The sequence below is a fragment of the Theropithecus gelada genome, chromosome 9 (assembly GCF_003255815.1).
Source record: "Theropithecus gelada isolate Dixy chromosome 9, Tgel_1.0, whole genome shotgun sequence".
NCBI lineage: Eukaryota > Metazoa > Chordata > Mammalia > Primates > Cercopithecidae > Theropithecus > Theropithecus gelada.
The window spans coordinates 66,115,628-66,132,748 of record NC_037677.1 but is presented as its reverse complement, the minus strand read 5'-3'; the positions used below and the strand labels follow the sequence as shown (position 1 = coordinate 66,132,748).

Here is a 17,121-nt window from a genome sequence, read left to right as displayed (position 1 = left end):
TAATCCCAGCAATTTGGGAGGCCAAGGCGGGTGGATCACGAGGCCAGGAGATTGAGACATACAGTGAAACCCCGTCTACCAAAAATACAAAAAAAAAAAAAAAAAAATTAGCCAGGCATGGTGGCAGGTGCCTGTAGTCCCAGGTATTCGGGAGGCTGAGGCAGGAGAATGGCGTGAGCCCAGGAGGCAGAGCTTGCAGTCAGCTGAGATTGCTCCACTGCACTCCAGCTTGGGCAACAGAGCAAGACTGCATCTCAAAACAAAAAGAAAAAGAAAATCATTTTGACTTCAAGAACCCTCTGAGACAGAAATACTGAACTCAAGCAAAATGTCAGTTTGTTCCAGAATATTAAAGAGCACAACTAAAGATACAAGTGGGGAAATGAATTTTATTTTCCTCAGTTTATACCTGAGTCTGAAAGAAGCTATAAAATGGTTAACATCTTCGCAAAGTTCACTCCATTTTGAAGGACCTGCTCCCTTGGTTTACTGATAAATACCTATGATAAAAATGTTACTCTTTACTTTTTGTGTAATCTGCTAGATAGCAAATAATCTGTTTTATTAAAATAATATTCTATGCTTTATGTTGATTTTATTGTTCTTTAAATTTAAGAGGAAAAAAGAACAAAGGCTCCTGACTTACAAAACAGCTAAAATTCTTTTCAATCATATTATCATCTATATTTATGTCACTTTAGTAAAATAGGTAACTATTATTTCTCAAGCACCTATGATTATATCTTAATGAAGTATCCACATTTCCTCTCATACTTATTTGATTTTTGCCTTCCTGTGATGAGCTGAACTGTATCCCGCACCCAAATAGATCTGAAGCTTTAACCCTGAGTACCTCAGAATGTGACTGTATTTGGAGATAAGGGCATTAAAGAGGTGATTATTAAAATTAGGCTTTATTTATTTTATTTATTATCCTCTTGCTTTTCAAATTTGTATTTCTTTGATACTAAAGAGGGTTTCTTAGTAACATAAATTTCCTCTTTTTGGAAATTAGGCCCTAATCCACCATGACTTGTGCTCTTGTAAGAGGCAGAAGAAACACAGCCAGCCCTCCATATCTATAGGTTTCATATTTGCAGATTCAACCAACCATGGATAGAAAATATTTTTCTTTGTTTTTGAGATGAAGTCTCGCTCTGTTGCCAGGCTGGAGTGCAGTGGCGTGATCTCAGCTCACTGCAACCTCCGCCTCCCAGGTTCAAGCAATTCTCCTGCCTCAGCCTCTCGAGTAGCTGAGACTATATAGGTGTGTGGCACCACGTCTAGCTAATTTTTGTATTTTTGGTAGAGACAGGGTTTCCACCATGTTGGCCAGGATGGTCTTGATCTCTTGACCTCATGATCCACTCGCATCGGCCTCCCAAAGTGCTGGGATTACAGGTGTGAGCCACTGCACCCCGCTGGAAAATATTTTTTTAAGAAACCCCAAAAGCTCCCAATAAATAATAATAATACAAATAAAAATCATACAGGCCAGGCATGTTGGCTCATGCCTGTAATCCCAGCATTTTGGGAGGCCAAGGCAGGTGGATCACCTGAGGTCAGGGGTTTGAGACCAGCCTGGCCAAAATGGTGAAACCCCATCTCTACTGAAAATAAAAAAATTAGCTGGGTGTGGTGGCACTGCTTGTAATTCCAGCTACTCAGGAGGCTGAGGCAGGAGAATTATTTGAACCTGGGAGGCGGAAGCTGCACTGAGCCAAGATCGTGCCACTGTATTCCAGCCTGCGCAAAAGTGACACTCCGCCTCAATTTAAAAAAAAAAAAAAAAAAAAAGTATAGTGCTATCCAGTTCTAATTTCAGTTATTATTTAAAGTGTTTTCTGGCACAACGTTACTGCTCTAATTCTCACTTATGCTAGTGGTTCTCTAACCTTACTGTTTCTAATCCACATATTCTATGCCAGGAGTTCTCAAAAGGGGATCTTCTTCAGGCTTACCCATGGAGTTGTTTTTTTTTTGTGATGGAGTTTCACTCTTGTCGCCCAGGATGGAGTGCAATGGCGCAATCTCAGCTCACTGCAACCTCCTCCCGGGTTCAAGTGATTCTCCTGTCTCAGCCGCAACGAGCTGGGACTACAGGTGTGCGCCACCATGCCCGGATAATTTTTATATTTTTAGTAGAGACGGGGTTTCACCATGTTGGTCTCGAACTCCTGACCTCTAGTGATCCACCCATCTCAGCCTCCCAAAATGCTGGGATTACAGGCATGAGCCACTGCGCCCGGCTCCTATGGAGTTTTATAAAAATAAAATAAAATAAAATAATAAAAATATGTCTAGGCTTGATCCCAGACTTGCTGGATCTTTTGATATTCTTATGTATACCTGGTATATTAGATCTCAAGATAATGCTGTATCTCAAGATTTCGTTTTTGTCTATAAATGATTATATTCAGCTATATTTACATATCAGATGTAAGAGTCACTGAGTTCCTTGAAAATAGGCCTAATCATCATCTTTGGAAACATTATTATTCTTACTATGAATCTTCATCAGATCATATCATTTGATAATTATCAGTAACAAACTAGCCACAGTTATTTTAAGCCTCTATTACCTATTAGTAGTTTTTGTCTGCTCTGATGCTTGCCCAAAGACTCTCCTACAAGCTACAGGCCAGTTTGTGTTTTCAACAATGGAGTTTCAGAGCCTTGTTAAAAGGATTCCATCAGGTATGTGAAACAATGTATATATCAAAGAAAAGACACTTAGGTATTGGGTTCTGAAGAGATCTCTCTTAACGTAACTTTCAAAATGTAGCAGTGAAGTGCATTAGGATTTCTCATAATCTTTTTTGTTAGTTGAGAAGCAGACATTTCATGAAACTGCTAACCCAAGGTCCAGCAGAATAAGAATTCATTACATAAGAAAGAATGCATTGATGAAGAAAATTTTATTATGGTTACATGTTTGAATGTTTAATTTTGATTTTGTGCTTATTTTTCCTTTCTAAAGTTATCTAATCCACAATTTCATAAACTCGGCTTTGGTAAACTAAAAGGAACTAATTAAAAATGATACCTGATTCTCACTGATGCCCAGAATTTCATCTCTTACTGAGTCTCCCTTCCTTTATTAGTAATATAATTATTTGCAAAGGTTCAATAAGAATATGTTCCCTTTCCTACTAGAATATAACTGAAAAAAATCTATTATGCAACCAAAGACTTATCTGAAGTGTTATATTTGAGAATGATGGTTACTTAATCAGGTATGACAAGTCACTTTTTTTTCTTTTATAGAGACAGGATCTCGCTATGTTGCCCAGGCTGGTCTTGGACTCCTAACCTCAGGCAATCCTTCTGCCTCAGCCTCTCAAAGTGCTGGGGTTACAGGTGGAAGCTATCACACCAGCCAATAAGTCATCTGAAGGAACAAAGTTTGCCTGTACTAACAGGGGTGATGCTGAGGATACCCTCTGTGCAGTAAAGGTTAGCTCAGCAGGTCTGGGGTATTGCTATGGATTGAACCGGGTCTCCTAAAACTTTGCATATTGGACGAGGCACAGTGGCTCATGCCTGTAATCCCAGCACTTTGGAAGCCCAGGTAGGCAGATTGCTTGAGCTCAGAAATTGGAGAACATGCTGGGCAACATGGTAAAACCCCATCTCTACAAAAAATACAAAAAGTTAATTGGGTGTGGTGGCATGCACCTGTAGTCCCAGCTACTCAGGAGGCTGAGGCGGGAGGATCGCTTGAGCCTGGGAGGTGGAGGCTGCAGTGAGCCGAGGTCATGCCACTGCACTCCAGCCTGGGCAACAGAGCCAGACCCTGTCTCAAAAAAAAAAAAAAAAAGGAAAAAGAAAGAAGAAAAAAATATTGTATGTTGAAATCCTAATCCCTAATATCTCAGAATATGATCTTATTTGGAAATAAGGTCACTGCAGATGTAATTAGTTAAGGTCATAATGGAGTAGGGTAGGTTCATAACCCAATATAATTTGTGTCCTTATAAAAGGGGGAATTTGGACACAGAAACATACACAAAGAAGGCCAAGGTCTACAGGCCAAGGAATGCCAAAGATTGATAGCAAACCACCAGAAACTAGGAAAGACACATGTAACAGATTCTTCTTATAGCCTTCAGAAGGAAGCAACTCTAAATTCGGACTTCTAGTCTGCAGAATAGTGAGCCAATAAATTTGTATTGTTCAAGCCACTGAGTCTGTGGTAGTTTGTCACAAGCAACTCTAGCAAACTAATATAGTTGTTTAAACTTTATACGTTTTTAAAGAAAGGTGTGCCCCTTTCCTGGCTCCAGGGAGATAATCATCTCTAAACCAAAGGAATATTGTGGCTATTAAGAATGTCCTCTTGTCAGCTGGGTGCAGTGTAATCCCATACGTGTAATCCCAGCACTTTGGGATGCCAAGGCAGGAGGATCACTTGAATCCAGGAGTTCAACACTAGCCTGGGCAACATAGTGAGACCCCGTCTCTACAAAAAAATTTAAAAATTAGCTGGGTGTGGTGGCAAGCACCTGCAGTCCCAGCTACTTAGGAGGCTGAGGTGAAAGGACTGCTTGAGCCTGGGAGGTTGAGGTTGCAGTGAGCTGTGATCATGTCACAGCACTCTAGCCTGGGCAACAGAGTGAGACCTTGTATTTAAAAAAATTAAAAAGTCCGCTTGTTTACCCATGGCATTGCCCACAAAGATAGTTTATGATTAAAATATAATTCATGCTGGGGGCCATGAGTTTAACCTCTGGAAGGGCTAGAATTGGTAAATTAAATTCATATGTAACTAGTTTTTATCCTATACAGCTTGAGTACAGTGCAAAAAGATGATCAATTTTTACACAATGTATCATCAAATATACATAAAATTTACAATTTTAACCATTTTAACTGCACAATTCAGTGGTAGCAAGTATATTCACAATGTTGTGCAACTATCACCACTAATCATTTCTAGAACTTCATCTTCTAAAACAGAAACCCATTAAACAATAACTCTCCATTCCCTCCTCCCTCTAGGAACTGGTAATCACTATTTCTGTCTATGAATTTGGTTGTTCTAGGTACCTCTTATGAGTAGACTCATATGATATTTGTCCTTCTGTGTCTGTCTTTCACCCCACATAATGTTCTCCAGATTCATACATGTTGCATAATGTATGAGAATTTCATTCCTTTATATGGCTGAATACTATTCCACTATAGACATATATGATTTTTTTTCATTCATTCATCTACTGATGGACATGGGTTGTTTCCACCTTTTGGCTACAATGTATCACAATTTTTTGATGAAACTAAACTGCAGCAAAAACGACTGATTTTAAAACATCAACTCCTTCCCCATTCTAATGCAAATAATCTCAAGGTCTGCAGTTTCCAAGGTGCCAAAATGCATTCCTAAGTAATGGTGACCTTTGTTAAATATTAGCATAACTGAAAAATCTTTTTAATTATAAAAAAAATCATCAAGATTATTTACAATAAAAAGCACTGGACCTTTACAAATGTCAACCTTCATAGTATCCTCGTCACTGTGAATAGATAAAATCTACTAACACACACATGTGACTCAATTTTCGCATCACTTTATAGAAAATCAGGATTCTGGTTTCCATCAACAGATAAATGAGAAGACAATTCTGAGGAAATTTGGGATAGCAAAAATATATATATATAAAAAGAAGGACATCTGGGTTTCAGGTTGTCAAAAAAATGAATGAGAAAACAGCATTCAAATATTTCCAACTATTTAAGCAGCAAATTAACATCAATGAAAAAATAATCAGAGTTGCAAGAATAATAGATTAAAAAATAGGCATATACAAGTTTGGCTAAAGCAGCAAGGATATAAAAGGCAAATTTAAAATGTTTAATTTTTTAAAATTTTTTTATTTTTGTTTTTGTTTTTTTGAGATGGAGTCTCACTCTGTTGCCAAGGCTGGAGTGCAATAGTGCAATCTGGCTCACTGCAACCTCTGCCTCCTGGGTTCAAGCGATTCTCCTGTCTCAGCCTCCTGAGTAGCTTGGACTACAGGTGTCTGCCACCACACCCAGCTAATTTTTTGTATTTTTAGTAGAGACGGAGTTTCACCAAGTTGGCCAGGCTGGTTTCAAACTCCTGACCTCAAGTGATCCACACACCTTGGCCTCCCAACGTGCTGGGATTACAGGCCTGATCCACTACGCCTGGCCTTATTTTAATGAGTACACAGGAGGTATATATATTTATGGGATACATGAGACATTTTGATACAGGCATACAACGTGTAAAAATCACATGAGAATTAATGGAGTATCCATCCCCTCAAGCACTTATCATTTCTTTGTGTTACAAATGTTCCAATAATAAATTTAGTTATTTTTAAATGTACAATAAATTATTCTTGACTGTAGTCACTGTGTTGTGCTATGAAATACTAGGCCTTATTAATTTTATTAACTACATCTTTGTACTTATTAACTACCCTTATTTTCTCCCTTTACACCACTATCCTTTCCAGCCTCTGGTAACCATCATTCTATCTTCTATCTCTGTGAGTACAATTGTTTAAATTTTTAGTTTCCACCACCAAGTGAGAACATGTGACTGTCTTTCTGTGCTGGCTATGTCACTTAACATACTGTCCTCCAGTTCTCATATTGTTGCAAAAGACAGGATCTCATTCTTTTTTATGGCTGAATAGTATTCCATTGTGTATATATACACCACATTTTCTTTATCCATGTCTGTTGATGAACGCTCAAATTGATTCCAAATCCTGGCTATTGTGAATAGCACTGCAATAAACATGGGAGTGCAAACACCTCTGTGATGTACAGATTTCCTTTCTTTTGGGTATATACCCAGCAATGGATTATATGGTAGTTCTATTTTTAGTCTTTTTAAGGAATCTCCATAGTGTTCTCCATAGTGGCAGTACTAATTTACATTCCTACCAACTATGTACAAGGGTTCCCTTTTCTCCATATCCTTGCCAGCATTTGTTATTGCCCATCTTTTAGACAAAAGCTATTTTAACCAGAGTGAGATAATACCTCATTTTAGTTTTGATTTGCATTTCTCTAATGATGCTGAGTACCTTTCATATACTTGTTAGCCATTTGTATACCTTCTTTTGAGAAATGCCTATTCAGATCTTTTGCCCATTTTTTAAAGAGATTATTAGATTTTTCCTATAGAGTTGTTTCAGCTCTTTATATATTATGGTTATCAAATCCTTATCAGATGGGTAGTTTGCAAATATTTTCTCCCATTCTGTGAGTTGTTTCTTCACTTTATTGTTCCCTATGCTGTGTAGAAGCTTTTTAACTTGATGTGATCTCATTTGTCCACTTTTGCTTTGGTTCCCTGTGCTTGCGGAGTATCACTCAAGAAATTTTTGCCCAGACCAATGTACTAGAGAGTTTCCTCAGCTTTCTTATAATAGTTTCAGGTCTTAGATTTAAGTTTTTATTCCATTTGTACATGCTTTTTGTATATAGTGAGAGATAGGGGTATACTCATCTGTTTTCATGCTGCTATAAATAACTGCCTGAGACTGGGTAATTTATAAAGAAAAGAGGTTTAATTGACTCACAGTTCAGCCTAGCTGGGGAGGCCTCAGGAGACTTACAATCATGGCAGAAGGCGAAGAGGAAGCAAAGTACCTTCTTCACAAGGTGGCAAGAAGGAGAGGTGTCGAGCAAACTGGGGTAGAGCCCCTTATAAAACAATCAGATCCTGTGAGAACTCACTCATTATCTCAAGAACAGCATGGAGGAAACCGCTTCCATGATTCAATTACCTCCACCGGGTCTCTCTGTTGATACATGGGGATTATGCGGATTATAATTCAAGATGAGATTTGGGTGGGGACACAAAGCCTAACCATATGAGGGGTCTAGTTTCATTCTTCTGCATATGGATATCCAGGTTTCCCAGTACCATTTATTGAAAAGAATATCCTTTTTCCAATGTATGTCCTTGGCGCCTTTGTCCAAAATGAATTCACTGTACATATGTGAATTTATTTCTGAGTTCTCTGTTCTGTTCCATTGGTCCATGTGTCTGTTTTTATGCCAATATTATGCTGTAATTTTATTAGGGTCTGTTTCTCTTGTTAGCTCTAATATTTGCTTTGTATATCTGGGTTTTCTAGTGTTGGGTGCACATATATTTATACCTGTTATATCCTCTTGTTGAACTAATCCTTTTATCATTATACAATGACCTTCTATATCTTCTTATACTTTTTGTCTTGAAATCTGTTTTGTCTGATATAAGTATAGCTACTCCTCTTTTTGGTTTCCATTTGCATGGAATATCTTTTTCCATCCCTTTATTTTCAGTACATGTTTCTTTATAGGTGAAGTGTGTTTCTTTGCAGGGAGCAGATCACTGGGTCTTATTTTTTCATCCAGCCAGTCACTCAGTGTCTTTTGACTGGGCAGTTTAGTCCGTTTACTAAATGTTATTGTTAATAAGGACTTATTCCTGACATTGTAAAATTTGCTTTCTTGTTTTATGGTCTTCTCTTCCTTCTTTCCTTCTTTCTTATCTTCCTTTTTGTGAATGTGACTTTCTCTGTTGGTATGTTTTAATTTCCTTTTTTAAAAAAAATTTTCTGTGCATCTATTAATTTTGTTTTTTGAGACATGGTCTTGCTCTATTGCCCACACTGAAGTGCAGTGGCACAATCATGGCTCACTGCAGCCTCAACCTCCTGGATCAAACAATCCTCCTACCTCAGCCTCCCAAATAACCAGGACTATGGGCATGTGCCACGATGCCAGCATAATTTTTATATTTTATAGAAATGGGGTATCACTATGTTGCCTAGGTTGGTCTCAAACTCCTGGGTTCAAGCAATCCTCTTGCTTCCTGTTTTCTGATCTGATCTGAGGTTACCAGGCTTGCAAATAACATCTTAACTGATGACAAGTTTACTCTCATTACAAAAACAAATAAGCAAAGAGAAAACTGATAAAAACTTTAAACTTCATCATCTTTTCCCCTGCTCTTTAATTTTGTTACACCTATTTATATCTTATTATACCATATATGTCTTTACAAGTTGCTGTAGTTATTTTTGATCTGATATTTTAGTCTTCTTACTCAAGATGAGTAGTTTGTACACCATGACTAGTGTTATAATATTTTATATTTGTCTGTGTACTATTACCAGTGAGTTTTGTATCTTCAGTTGATTTGTTATTGTTCATTAATGTCCCTTTCCTTCACAATGAAAACCTCCCTTTAGCATTTCTTATAGAACAGGTCTGCTGTTGATGGCACCCCCTCCATCTCCCAGGTTCAAGCGATTCTCCTGCCTCAGCCTCCTGAGTAGCTGGGATTACAGGCGCCAGCCACCATGCCCAGCTAATTTTTTTATTTTTATTTTTAGTAGAGACGGGGTTTCACCATGTTGGCCAGGCTGGTCTCGAATTCCTGACCTCAGGTGATCTGCCTGCCTCAGCCTCCCAAAGTGCTGTGATTATAGGCATGAGCCACCATGCCCGGCCGCCCCTCAGTTTTTGTTTGTCTGGGATAGTCTTTACTCTCCTTCACATCTGAAGGATATTTTCACTGGATATAATATTCTGGGATAAACGTTATTTTCCTTTAGCACTTTAAGTATGTCATGCCATTCTCTCCTATTCTGTAAGGTTTCCACTGAGAAGTCTGCTGCTAGATGTACTAGAGCCCTATTGTATGCTGTTTCTTTTCTCTTGCTGCTTTTGAGATCCTTTCTTTATCCCTGACCTTTGGGAGTTTTAGTTTGATTATCAAATGTCTTGAGATAGTCTTATTTGGGTTAAATCCGCTTGGTGTTCTATAACCTTGCACTTGAATACTGATTTTTCTTTAGGATTGAAAAGGTCTAATTATTAGCTTTTAAATAAACTTTCTATCCCTATCTCTCCTTCTACCTCCTCTTTAAGGCCAGTAACCCTTAGAATTGCCCTTTTGAGGCTATTTTCTAGATCCTGTGGGAGTATTTCACTCATGTCTTTTGTCAACTCTGTATATTTTCATATAGCATGTCTTCATGCTAATTCTTTCTTCTGCTTGATCAATTCTGCTGTTGAGAGCCTCTGATGCATTCTCCAGGTTGTCAATTAAATTTCTAACTCCAGAATTTCTCTTTGATATTTTACCATTGTTTCAATCTCTGTTAAATTTATCTGATAGGATTCTGAACTTCTTCTCTGTTTATCTTCAGTTTAGTTGAGATTTCTCAAAACAGTTGTTCTGAATCTCTGAAAAGTCACATAGCTTTGTCTCTTCATGTTTGGTCACTAGTGCCTTATTTCATTGGTTTGGTGAGGTCATGTTTTCCTGGATCGTCTTGATGCTTCTAAATTTTTGTCGATGTCTAAGCATTGAAGAGTTAGGTATTTATTCTATTCTTTGCAGTCTGTACTTGTTTGTATCTGAACTTCTTGGGAAGGCATTCCAAGTATTCAAAAGGAATTGAGTGTAACTATCTCAATTCTTCAGTCACTGCAGCCATCTGCATTAGTGAACACTCCAAGCCCAGTAACACAAATTTTTTTTTTTAAAGAGACAGAGTCTCACTATGGTTGCCCAGGCTGGAGTGCAGTGGCTATTCACAGGCACGATCCCACTACTGATCAGCATGGGAGTTTTGACCTGCTCCATTTCCAACCTGAGCCAGTTCACCCCTCCTTAGGCAACCTGGTGGCCCCCCACTCCCAGGAAGTCACTATATTAATGTCAAACTTAGTTTGAACACCCAATCAGCAGAGCACATTACAGCCCAGAGCTCCTGAGTCCAAGTGATCCTCCTGTCTCAGCTTCCTAAGTAGGTGGGACTATATGTACACACCACCACATCCAGCAAAACTGTGACTCTTGCCAACTCATAGAGGTACTGCCTTGGTGAACCTGGGTAAGATCTCGGAGAATTCCCTGGATTACTAGGCAGAGTCTCTTATTCTTCTCCCTTACTCTCCCCCAAACAAATGAAGTTTCCCTCTCTCTCTCTCTGCTGAGATTCTTAAGAGTTGGGGTAGAGGTGATGCAAGCACTCTCATGGCCACCACTGCTAAGACTGTGCTGGGTCACGCCTGACAGTACTAGGTCTCACCCAAGGCAAGTGGAGACTAATTCCTGTCTATTGTTGATGTTTATTCAAAGCCCAAGGGCTCTTTATTCAGCAAGTGATAAATCCTGTTAGGCCTGGGTCTTCTGCCTATAGGGCAGCAGCTTCCCTTCTAGTTAAAAAATTTTTTGTTGTTTTTAAATAGGAGACTTGAGTTTTATTACTCAAATCAGTCCCCCCAGAAATTTGGAGGCTAGGGTTTTTCAAGGATAGTTTGGCAGGCAGGAGAATGGGTGCTGCTGACTGGTTGGAGATGTAATCATATGAATGTGGAAAATGGTCCTTATGTGCTGAGTCCACTTCTGGGTCAAAATTTTTAAATATTTTTAATAAGCAGTAGATTCAAAGAGTTCAAATTCTTAAAAAATAGAAAATAATTACCTCCTGTATATACCAAAAAGAACTGAAAGCAGGATCTCAAAGAGACACCTGTACACCTATATCCATAGCAGCATTATTCACAACAGCCAAAAGGTGGAAACAACCCAATTGTCCACTGACATATGAATAGATAAACCAAATGTGGTATAAGCATACCTCAAAGGTATTTAGGGTTTGGTTCCAGACAACTGCAATAAAGCAAATATCGCAATAATGCAAGTCACACAAATTTTTGGTTTCATAGTGCACATAAAAGTATGTTTATACTAAGCTGGGTGCAGTGGTTCACGCTTGTAATCCCAGCACTTTAGGAGGCCAAGGTGGGCAGATCACATAAGGCCAGAAGTTTGAGACCAGACTGGCCAACATGTTGAAACCCTGTCTCTACTAAAAATACTAAAGAATTTAGCCAGATGTGGTGGTACGTACCTGAAATCCTAGCTATTAGGGTGACTAAGCCATGAGAATCACTTGAACCCATGAGGTGGAGGTTGCAGTAAACCGAGATTGCACCACTGCACTTCCAGCCTGGGTGACAGAGCAAGACTCTGTCTCATCAAAAAAAAAAAAAAGAAAGAAAAAAAGGATGTTTACATGATACCATAGTCCACTGACACAGTTGATTTTTCTTTTTTTTTCTTTGATAGAGACGAGGGTCTATGTGGCCTCAGCTGGTCCCAAACTCCTGGCCTCAAGTGATTCTCTTGCCTTGGCTTTCCAAAGCACTGGTATTAGAGGCATGAGCCACTGTGCCCAGGCCAATATACTGTAGTCTATTAAGTGTGCAATAGCATTGTATCTTTAAAAAAAAAATCATATACCTTAATTTAAAATCACTTTATTGCTAAAAAATGCTAATAATCAATTGAGCCTCAGCAAGTCTTCATCTTTTTGTTGATGGAGGGTCTCGCCTCAGTGTCAATGTTGATGGTGTCAATGTTGATCACGGTGTTGACTGCTGAAGGCTGGGGTAGCTGTGGCAATTTCTTAAGACAGCAACAAAGTTTGCTACATTGATTGACTTCTTAACACAGCAACAAAGTTTGCTACACTGATTGACTTCTTTTCATAAAAGATTTCTCTATACCAGCAGATGCTGTGTGATAGCATTTTACCCATGGAACTGCTTTCAAAAGTAAAGTCAAGCCTCTCAACCCCTGCTGCAGATTTGTCAACTAAGTTTATGGAATATTCTAAATACTTTGTTGTCATTTCTATAATGTTCATAGCATCTTCACCAGCAGTAGGTTCCATCTCAAGAAAACACGTTCTTTGCTCATCCATAAAACACAAATGGATGAGGAGTATTTTTCTTTTTTTTCTCTCTCTACCTACTGTATCCCAGGCTTCTTTAAGAAAAAAGTGATACATGATATGGAGATTAAAATCAAGAGCATCATTGAATTTCACCTTCCCTCCAACCAGTTGCCCCAAACTCCCCAGCCCCCACCCTTTATGTTCCCAATTCCCTCCTTACTGAGTGAAGAACTTAATCCCAAAAGTCCTTGCCCAGACTCCGGGTTCTCTTTCCCTAACTTCCCCCGTCTCCCTGTACCCCATTCCTAGAAGGGCAAGCACCTCAGTTTGAATGCATGGGAGAGCCCGGAGTGGCAATGGAAACAGGGGGAAAGGCTTCCCCCTCAAGGAAAGGGAATGAGGAATACAGTGCAGTGCAGTGCAATGAGGGCTCCCATAGCCTGGGGTATCAAAATGGGGCCCTGAGGCCAGAGGAAAGGACACGGATGCCCCTGAGAAAGGAGACCCAGCAGCCTCAAAATCCTCTCATGGTGCATAATCACTGCTTGATCACTTGCCCTTCTGGCACCAGTTACAGAACCACACTCAGATCACATCCTATTAGAGCCCAAGCTGCTGGGCGATGTGACTGATCTGCTGCAGTGTGGGTTCCGGGCGCTGCAGGAACAAATTCTCCAGGTTCTCAATACTGGTTCGCTTTCTCTTTCAGGCCTGCACGAGAGTTTCTGCTTTGCATCTCCTGAATATTTTCATTGTTGTCAGCTTCCTCCACCCACTTCTGCAGCAAGGGCCGCCGCTTACTCATGTTCTTGAAGCTAAGCTGCTGAGCCTCAAAGAGGCAGATGGTTGTTGGGCTGAACAACTACCCAAATAGAACCCCCAGGGTAAGCCCCACACAGGCCTGTGTATATCCCAGGGTGATCCTCTTCTGCTTCAGGAGCTTGGCAAATTGCTCAAGTTCTTTCTGCAGAGCTTTGAGATGTCCTGGGACTGGATGAGGGGTATTTTTTATCGTAAGATTGCAGCAATTCAGTCACATTTTCAGGCTTTAGTTCTAGTTCTCTTGTTATTTCCACCATATCTATAGTTAAGTTCTTCGAATGAAGTCTTGAGCCCCTCAGTCATCCATGAAGGTTGGAATAAAATTCTTCTAAACTGTTATTGTTGATATTTTGACTTCCTCCCACAAATCAAAGACAGGGTCTTGCTCTGTCACCCAGGCTGGAGTGTACTAGTATGATCATAGCTCACCCTAAACCTTCAACTCCTAAGCTCAAGCAATCCTCTTGCCTAAGCCTCCCAAGTAGCATGTGCAACCACACCTGGCATTTTAAAATTATTTTTTGTAGAGACAGTGTCTCACTATGTTACCCAGGTTGGTCTCAAACTCCTGGCTTCAAGCAATCCTCACTTCACAAATGTTCTTAGTAACTGGAATGGTGAATTCTTTGAAGGTTTTCAATTTACTTTGCCCAGAACCATCAGAGGAATCACTATATATGGTAACTACAGTCTTATGAAATGTATTTCTTAAATAATAAAACTTGAAAGTCAAAATTACTCCTTATTCCTAAGGCAGCAGAATGGATATTGTAATAGCAGGCATGAAAACATTACTCTCCATGTATATCTCCATCTGAGCTCTGATGTGACCAAGTGCATTGTCAATAAGCAGCAATATTTTGAAAGCAATCTTTTTACTCAGCAGTGGGTCTCAACAGTGGGCTTAAGCCCATATTTATGTATTCAGTATGCCATGCTGTAAACAGATGAGCTGTCATCCAGGCTTTGTTGTTCCATTTATAGAACAAAGGCAGAGTAGATTTAGCATAATTCCTGAGGGCCCTGGCATTTTCAGAATGGTAAACAAGCACTGGCTTTAACCTAAAGTCACTAGATGCATTAGACCCTAAAAGACAGTCAGCCTGTCCTTTGAAGTCAGGCATTGACTACTTCTCTTAGCTATAAAAGAAAAGTTGTAGAGGACATTTCCTTCCAATAGAAAGCTGTTTTGTTTACATTGAAAATCTGTTGTTTAGTGTACCCACTTTCATCAATTACCTCAGCTAGACATGCTAGATAACTTGCTGTACAAGTTACATCAGGACTTTTATGTTATGGAGATGGCTTCTTTCCTTAAACTTCATGAACTAATCTTTTCTAGCTTCAAGCTTTTCTTCTGCAGCTTCCTTACCTCTCTCAGCCTTCAGAGACTTGGAGAGAGTTAGAATCTTGGTCTGGATTAGACTTTGGCTAATCCTAATGTTGTGGCGCGTTTGATTTTCTATTCAGACTACTAAAATTTTCTCCATATCAGCAATAAGGCTGTTTTTCACTTTCTTACCATTCATGTATTCACCAGAGCAGCACTTTTAATTTCCTTCAAATTGCATTAACAACTTGGATAACTGGCACAAGAAGCCTTGCTTTCAGTCTGTCTCGGCTTTTGACATGCCTTCTTCACTAAGCATAATCCTTTCTAGCTTTTGATTTAAAGTGAGAGATGTGTGACTCTTCTTTTCACGTATATACTTAGAGGCCATTGTAGGGTTATTAACTGGCCTAATTTCAACACTGTTGTGCCTCAAGGAGCAGGAAAGCCCAAGGAAAGGAGACAGATGGGAATGGCCAGCTGGTGGAGCAGTCAGAACATACACATTTATCAATTAAGTTTGTTGTCTTATATAGGTAAGGTTCATGGCACCCCAAAACAATTACATTAATGATCACTGATCACAGATCACCATTACAGATATAGTAACAACATAAAAGTTTTGAAATATTGTTAAGAATTACTAAAATGTGACATAAAGACACAAAGTGAGTATATATGCTGTTGGAAAAATGGTGCCAATAGACTTGCTCAGTGCAGTGTTGTCAAAAACCTTCAATTTGTAAAAATTCAATATCAAAAATTCAGTAAAGCTTATGAGCTTTAGCAATTCTTGCAATATTTCAATATTTTTCATTATCATTCTTTTATGGTGATCTATGGTCAGTGATCTTTGATGTTACTATTGCAATTGTTTTGGGTGCCACAAACCACATTCATATAATAAGAACACGGGCATGCCTCATTTTATTGTGCTTTGCTTTACTGTGCTTCTCAGATACTGTGATTTTTACAAATTGAAGGTTCGGGGCAACCCTGCATAGAACAAGTCTATCAGCATCATTTTTCCAACAGCATGTGCTCACTTCACATCTCTGTGTCAGCATTAAGCAATAAAGTATTTTTTTAAACTAAAGCATATACATAGTCTTTTAAGACATAATGTCATTATTGCACACTTAGTAGACTACAATATAGTATAAATATAACTTTTATATGCACTAGGATACCGAAAATTTTGTGATTTGCTTTATTACGATATTTGCTTCATTGCAGTATTTGCTTCATTGCAGTGGTTTGGAACTGAGTCCACAATATCTCCAAGGTATGCCTGAATTATACAGCTTAAAAAGGAAGGAAATTCTAACACGTGCTATAACATAGATGAACCTTGAGGACATTATGCTTAGTGAAATAAGTGAGTCACAAAAAGAAACACTACTATATGATTTCACTCGTTTGAGGTACCTAGCCTAGTGTTAAGTCAAATCCATAGAGACAGAAAGTAGAACAGAGGTTGCCAGGCACTAGGAAGAGAAGGGAATGGAGAGTTGTTGTTTAATGCATATACAGTTTTAGTTCCTCAAGATGAAAAGAGTTCTAGAGATTGGTTACATAATAACGTGAATATACTTAATGCTAATTAAAAAATGGTTAAGTCTGTAAATTTTACATTGTGCATATTTTACCACAATTTAAAATAGAAAACAAACAAAAATCCCTCCCACTGGTATCTAGCCATCTCCTAGTTCCCACATGACCCACTCACTGTAAGTAACTTTTACTTATCCAGAATTTCCTTATGCACTTACAAGTAAATATAAGCAAATCAAACAACCATATACATTGTTCTGTATTTTGCTGTTTTCACTTAACAATATATCTTGGAACTCTTTCGCAGAAATCTTCATGACTTAAGAGCAACATTTTAACACGAACTTTAATATATGAAGGAAAGCTTTAATATAACAGAACTTACCAGTATCTGGTAGACATTGCCCATTATAAGGGTACCAATTTCCTTTTACAGTAAAGGGACTTTTTCTGTTGCTTGTTGAACCGGTTCCCAGCTGCCCATTACCACCAAGCCCAAAAGAGTAAATTCGTCCTGATGAAGGAACAAAAGCAGAAGTGTGCTGCCTAGAGTAAAATGATAGAAAACCTCAGGCTTAATTTTACTTTCCAACAATTTACAATGACAAAAGCAGAGAAAATATTAAGAGGTATCTTTTTTCAAAAAATAAATTAACAAACCCAATTGTAGTTCCAAAGCTTCTGTAT

The 17,121-nt window shown here is 38.8% G+C and overlaps 1 protein-coding gene and 1 pseudogene across 5 annotated transcripts in view; both read right to left on the bottom strand.

The window, feature by feature from the left end:
• Nucleotides 1–17,121, bottom strand: part of HERC4 (HECT and RLD domain containing E3 ubiquitin protein ligase 4) — a 151,664-nt gene that overhangs the window by 78,789 nt on the left and 55,754 nt on the right. For all 5 annotated transcript variants that reach the window (XM_025396583.1, XM_025396585.1, XM_025396584.1 and 2 more), the window contains one exon: nucleotides 16,820–16,980. In XM_025396583.1, the coding sequence (XP_025252368.1) occupies nucleotides 16,820–16,980 (161 nt within the window). The remainder of the gene's footprint in view (nucleotides 1–16,819; nucleotides 16,981–17,121) is intronic.
• Nucleotides 13,051–15,780, bottom strand: LOC112631701 (annotated as a pseudogene).